The sequence below is a fragment of the Salvia hispanica genome, chromosome 2 (assembly GCF_029641045.1).
Source record: "Salvia hispanica isolate PSC_SH4W2 chromosome 2, Shi_PSC_v1, whole genome shotgun sequence".
Lineage (NCBI taxonomy): Eukaryota > Viridiplantae > Streptophyta > Magnoliopsida > Lamiales > Lamiaceae > Salvia > Salvia hispanica.
Window position 1 is genome coordinate 19,019,331 of NC_142693.1, and position 6,169 is coordinate 19,025,499.

A 6,169-nucleotide genomic window follows, 5' to 3' on the forward strand; every position below is an offset into this window, starting at 1 on the left:
GTAAGTTAAGTAGAGAGAAAATATAATAAAAAAAAAAAGAAAAAACGTAGAGATAATGTTATTTGTATTTTTAAAAAAAATCATTTTTATTGGAATAGATAAATTCCGAAAACATTTTAGTTATAATAAGACAAATGGAGTATATCAAATCAATACACTTAACTAAAAAGGTGATAAATTGAATCCAAATTTGATTGATACAAAAACATGAAAAACTACTAACGGTCTTGGTTTTGAGCCTAAAGCCCAAACTAGTGGGTAACTTTTTTACCAGGCTTCAGTTCAACATGGGCTTGCTCGGTTTGTTATCTGATACTATTACACACTAAAGTCCAACACAATTAGTGATTCAAAATCACTAATTTTCCTATTTTAATTCAGCTCTATTTGTGGATGATATAGCTCTGATTCGTCCCTCGATTCTTGTCCTTGATTTTGTATTAATTGATTTTTTCATTCCAACACAACTTAAACTAACCTAATTACCAACAACTGGTAGCACAGCTGCCACCCGCTGGAATACATTCGGCCTTACCATAAACTCGGTCGAATAGTATTAGTCAGTTTCGTACCCGACCGATTTCTGAATTGCTGTTCAGATATTTGGAGGAGAGGTGACTGTTGTCATCATCATCATCTTCTAACTTTAATCACTACAATTGTCTGTATCATTAATAGATAGATGGATTAGAATAGACATTCATGCATAATTTTATCGTTTAGTGGCTTATTATTTTCATTGATTCAATAGAGTCATAGACATACTAATTAATCATCTTGTATGATAAAATAAAGTTCAGGATCAAGTGCTTGCGCCAAATGAGCAGCAGCGTAACACGGATTCTCGAGCTTCTCGGCGATGACTTGAGCTACATACACTATGAAGAGCTGGTTGAGCTCGAGCTCTGGCGAAATAAAGTTCATGAGTGTAAAGTAACTTCAAATAGTACTATATACTCCTTCCGTCTCAAAAAATTATGAACTTTATTTTCTTCTTAGTTCAGGTAACCTTTTTTCTCATTCTTCACTAACTATATTACAATATTTTTTTTCTGTTTATCTCTCATATTTTACCAATTGTGCATTAAATTTTGTGCCTTCAAAGGTTCATATTTACGGAGGGAGTATTTACCTAAGCCATCTTAAGTATTTTAACTGCAACACACACTCAAATGATATTACTATAATCTTAAAACGTAGTCAATTTAACTTGTGTTGCGATATTTTAATTCTAGGAGGTTCTCATGGAGATGGAGAATCAAGAAGAAATGGTACTATATAATAAACTGAAAAAATAAATTTCTTTGTTCATCAAGGAAAAAGAAACATATATGTGAGTGGTGATTTCGTGTTTGATTGAATGAGTTCTAATGGAAGATGGGCTTTCACATTGAATATTTGTAACAATCTTGATTCAAAATGACGAGAGAATTGAAACAATCTTGATTAGAGATAACTGAAAACATTTAACACCAAATTTTTAGTAGGATTTGTTTATGTTAAATGTTAGTATTAGTTCATTTTAAGCCAAGATTATAGTGACTATTGTCTCGTTGGCTTCTTCAAAGAGTTTGGAATTACAATCCGAACGTCACAAACAAATATGTTTAGGACTTAAAAAAAATAGTCCTATTTAGATGACTTTTACACTACTAAATTTGTGAACATAACTTAGGGAACATGATAATTTCATCAAAATAACAACTCATAAAATGGTAAGAAAATGACTAAACTTTAGAAGCATCCTACCTATTGAAAATATAGCTTTTTAGCAACAAGGAATGAAGTTGAATCCTGACTTTTTGATTAGTATGAATCAGCTATACATACACATGTGCATCTGGACTTATCTTCCCAGATGGAACCACTGCATCATTCAACACACGCACCAACTGATCACACGCCTGCCGCGACGTCGGCCTCTCCGAAGGCGCGGTTTTCGTGCATCGCATCGCTATCTCCAGCACTTGCAGCATGGCACTCAACTCATCCGGCAAGAGCGGTTTCATCCTCGGATCCACGAGCTCCTCGCCCCCGCCACTCTCCATCCCCGTCTCCACCCACCGCACCACGTCCATCTCCACCCCAAACCTCTCGTCCGTCGGCATCCTCCCCGTCACAAGCTCCACGAGCACGATGCCCATGCTGTACACGTCGCTCTTCTCCGTCGCCTTCATCGAGTAAGCATACTCTGCAACAAAAACAACAACAACAACAATATTACTCTAAACGGTCATTCTCAAATATATCATGCTTGACAGAGTACGTCAGTATTCACATAATACTGACATACTCTTGCAACACAAGTCATTCTCAAAGTTCACAGGTACCTGGGGCAATATAGCCGTAGGAACCCGCAAACATTGAGTTCGACTCTGTGTTCACAGAGTCGAAATTATCGGATATAGCCTTGGCTAGTCCGAAATCACCCAAGTGAGCCTCCATGTCGGCATCAAGCAACACATTGCTCGACTTCACATCCCGGTGGAGGATCTTAGGCACGCAGTCGTGATGGAGATACTCCATCCCCTGAGCCAACCCCACGGCAATCCTTAGCCTCGCGTCCCAGTCGAGTATCCGCTTCTTCTTGTCGTCTTTCTCAGCGTCGTACAGCCAATCCCATAAGCTCCCATTCTCCATGTACTCGTAGATGAGCAAGTTCGACCCGGCCCTCGGGTTACTGCAGTGCCCCAACAGCCTCACTAGATGTCGGTGCCTTATCCTCCCTAGAGTCTTGATCTCCCTAGCAAAGCTTCTATCCAACATCAGATCATCCTTCCTAGCGATTCTCTTGATCGCGACCGTCTCTCCCGTGAACAGCTCGGCTCGGTAGATGGTTCCCGACCCCCCACACCCGATCACAAACTCATCACTCAGATTGTTTGTAGCTTCCATGAGATCCATCCATCGGAAATCACACCTCCCGGCTCCATTCTCGAACAACGGCCGCCTCTGCTGCGAAGAGCTAGACGAGTCGGCTTCGCTAGCCAACGCATAAGCTTCTCTCCTACGCTTGAAAAACAGAGCAGCCCCCAAAAGCAACGAAACCACGGCCGCTGTGGCTGCCATTGCCGAGATTATCACTACAGACGCTTTACTCAACCGGGGCGAAGACGATCCTGTTGCATCACCACAGTTTCGAAGAGGGCCACCACAGAGATTTAAGTTCCCAACGAAGGCAGAGGCCGGCCAGCGCGCGTAATGCTTGTCTAACGTCCCGTTAAGCCGGTTGAACGAGAGATCCAATCTCCCTAAGCTGCTCATTTGGCCTACTTGCGGAGGGAGTTCTCCAGCTAGCGCGTTGTGAGAAAGGTCGAGCGATTCGAGCTTATCCAGCGATCCAATCGACGATGGGATTGTACCGGTGAGGTTGTTGTAGCTGATGTCGAGGCCACTCTGCAAGTTCTGTAACTGCCCGATTTCAACGGGGATCGATCCGGTGAAGGCGTTACGCGAGAGGTGGAGCTGGTATAGCTTGTCGAGCTGCCCGATGGCCGGAGGGATGGGGCCGGAGAGGCGATTGCGGTCAAGATCGAGCACGTTGAGAGACTTGAGCTGGCTGATTTCAGGAGGCAATGTGCCATTGATGGAATTGTTGCTGAGTGATAGAATTAGCAAATTGGAGCAGTTGAATAGGCCTCGGGGGAGGCTGCCGGAGAGCTCGTTGGCGGCGAGCTTGAGCTCGCCTAGCAGCGGAATCCGGCCGATCCAGAACGGAATTTCGCCGGATAAACGGTTATGATCGAGATCAAGATGAGTGAGGCTCTTGCATAGTGAAATCTGAAGTGGTATTTCCCCAGTTAGCAGATTGCTTGAGAGATCTAACAGAGATAAGCTTTGTAATCGACCGATTGTTACTGGAATTTCTCCTGTGAATCGATTGCTGCCGAGCCTGAGCCTTTCCAGAGCTGGTGAATCCCCAATTTGGTGCGGAATTTCGTGATCGAAGGCGTTGCTGGTGAGATCGAAGGAGAGATAATGAGGCGAATTGCAGAGAGGAGCGATGCTGCCGGAGAGATTGTTGTGGGAGAGATTGATCCTTGTTAGGTTGGAAAGAGCGGCGAGATTTTCCGGTAGGGCTCCGTGGAGGGAATTGTTGTAGAGCATGAACTGCTGCAGCGCGAGGAGGCGGCCGAATGTGGCCGGAATTGCGCCGGAGAGACGGTTGTCTGCTAAATCGAGGATCGTCAGCTCGCGGCAGTTCCCCAGCGCGGCGGGGATGTCGCCGGAGAGATCGTTCTGGCGGAGGTGGAGGAAATTGAGCCGCTTCAGCCTTCCGATTGTGATCGGGATTGTGCCTGTGAATCTGTTCCCGAAGAAATCGAGCATTTGGAGGCTGGTGCAGTTTCCGATCTCCACCGGAATCTCGCCTGAGAATTGATTATCATAGAGATACAAAATCTCGAGGCGGCTGAGCATCCCGATTTCCTTAGGGAGATCACCGTGGAGATTGTTCTGGTAGAGCGCGAGCGTCTGCAGATTCGTGAGGTTGCCGATGGATGCAGAAATTCCGCCGGAGAGAGTGTTGTTGTTGAGCATTACATCGGTGAGCTCCGTCATCTCGTATATCTCCGGTGGAATTCCGCCGCTGAGAGTATTATTCGACAAATCAAGCTGCATCAGCGACCCACACTCCTTCAATTCCGGCGGAATTCCGCCGCTGAGCTGATTCTGCGCCAGCATTAAATGCTGCAAACTGGTAGCGTTAGAGCATATCTCCGCCGGAATTTTTCCAGTCAAATTGTTGCCGGATAGCACCAGAGATACAAGCTGAAACATGCTTCCAATCTCCGCCGGAATTTCTCCGGTGAGCATGTTGCCAGACAAATCCAACGTCTTGAGATTCATCAGCTTCGCTAGGGATTTAGGAATGCTTCCTTCAAGCCTATTCCCAAGCAGATTCAGGTACTCCAAATTGGGGATTTCTCCGATCGTCACCGGAATTTCACTGGTCAGCGAATTATTACCCAAATTCAACAGCTCCAGATTCCGAAGACCGCCGAGCTCCGCCGGAATCGTTCCGTTCAACCGGTTCAGCGCCGCCGTGAAAATCACCAAACCAGAGCAATTTCCGACCTCCTTCGGTATACCTCCCTCCAGCTCATTCTCCTGCAAAACCAGGGTTTCCAAATTCAAAAGCCTTCCAATCTCCCGCGGAATTGGACCAGTGAGGCTGCACGAAGCCAATCCGAGCGAAACCAAACTCCGAAGCTCCCCGAGCTCCGGCGGAATCTCGCCGCTGAGCTCATTATCACCGATTCTCAGGACACGGAGATTGGAAAGCAATCCGAGCTGCGGCGGAATGAAGCCGGAGAGGCGGTTGGAGAAGAGGAGCAGAGACTCCAAAGCAGATAAGTTAGAGAGAGCAGTTGGAATGGGGCCAGAGAAGCTATTCGACGATAAATTAAGATGGAGCAGGTTTCGCAAACCACCAAACGCCGCCGGAATTGAGCCTTCCAGAGAGCAATTCGCGAGATCAATCGCCACCACGCCGGCGCCGGAGCAAGTAACGCCTCTCCATGCACAGAAATCCGGGTTGTGAATGGACCAATTTTGGAGCACATTGAAAGGGTCATGGAGGATTGATTTTTTTGCTTCTAATAAAACATGGAAATCATTGGTGTTTTGAGATGATCCAAAATTGAGATTCAACACGAGGAGAAGAAGAAGAAGAGGTATCATTTTAGTATGTTTAGATGATCATAAAATGGAATTGTGTGTATAAATGAGGGAGACATTAATGGCGCCGATGGTGTCGACCAGTGGGAGAAGGAGAGATGGGTATTGGGAAGAACAACAAATATGGGAGGGAAAACGCAGCGTATTAAATGGAATTGAATTGGGGATTAAGCTTTGAGATGATAATGGTGATTAGTCAACTAATCAGGATCAAAGTGTGTTTATTTGGTGGGCCACGGCGAGGCTGATGTCGGAGCAGTGTGAAGATCGCCGGTAATGGAAGGCGACTTAATCCTATTGCGAAAGCTGAGCGGTTGAGTTTCCATTCATGCTTTTGAGAGGTAGTTATACTTTCATAATATAATATTCAACCATTATTCCATGCTGATACAAGTGTAAAATTTATATAAAAAATCTTGTAATAGTATTAGTTTTCTTCGTGGATGATAAGGATTTCAATATGCAGTATAAGATAAAAAGAATAAAGTAA

The 6,169-nt window shown here is 45.0% G+C and overlaps 1 protein-coding gene across 1 annotated transcript; it reads right to left on the reverse strand.

Annotated features, from left to right (window-relative positions):
* Positions 1-1,604: 1,604 nt before the first annotated feature.
* LOC125201282 (uncharacterized) lies at positions 1,605-5,966 on the reverse strand. Its single transcript, XM_048099328.2, has 2 exons — positions 2,331-5,966; positions 1,605-2,191 (listed from the first exon to the last, which is right to left on the reverse strand). Exons 1-2 carry the CDS (start codon positions 5,680-5,682, stop codon positions 1,821-1,823), a joined length of 3,723 nt encoding a protein of 1,240 aa, XP_047955285.1. The 5' UTR covers positions 5,683-5,966; the 3' UTR covers positions 1,605-1,820.
* Positions 5,967-6,169: the final 203 nt, after the last annotated feature.

What these genes read in the sequence shown, in the direction of transcription:
- LOC125201282 (XM_048099328.2), bottom strand. Translation starts at nt 5,682, where the DNA reads ATGATACCTCTTCTTCTTCTTCTCCTCGTGTTGAATCTCAATTTTGGA. An exon ending in CTACGGCTATATTGCCCCAG is followed by an intron (nt 2,192 to 2,330) that starts GTACCTGTGAAC and finishes TTTTTGTTGCAG; the next exon opens with AGTATGCTTACTCGATGAAG.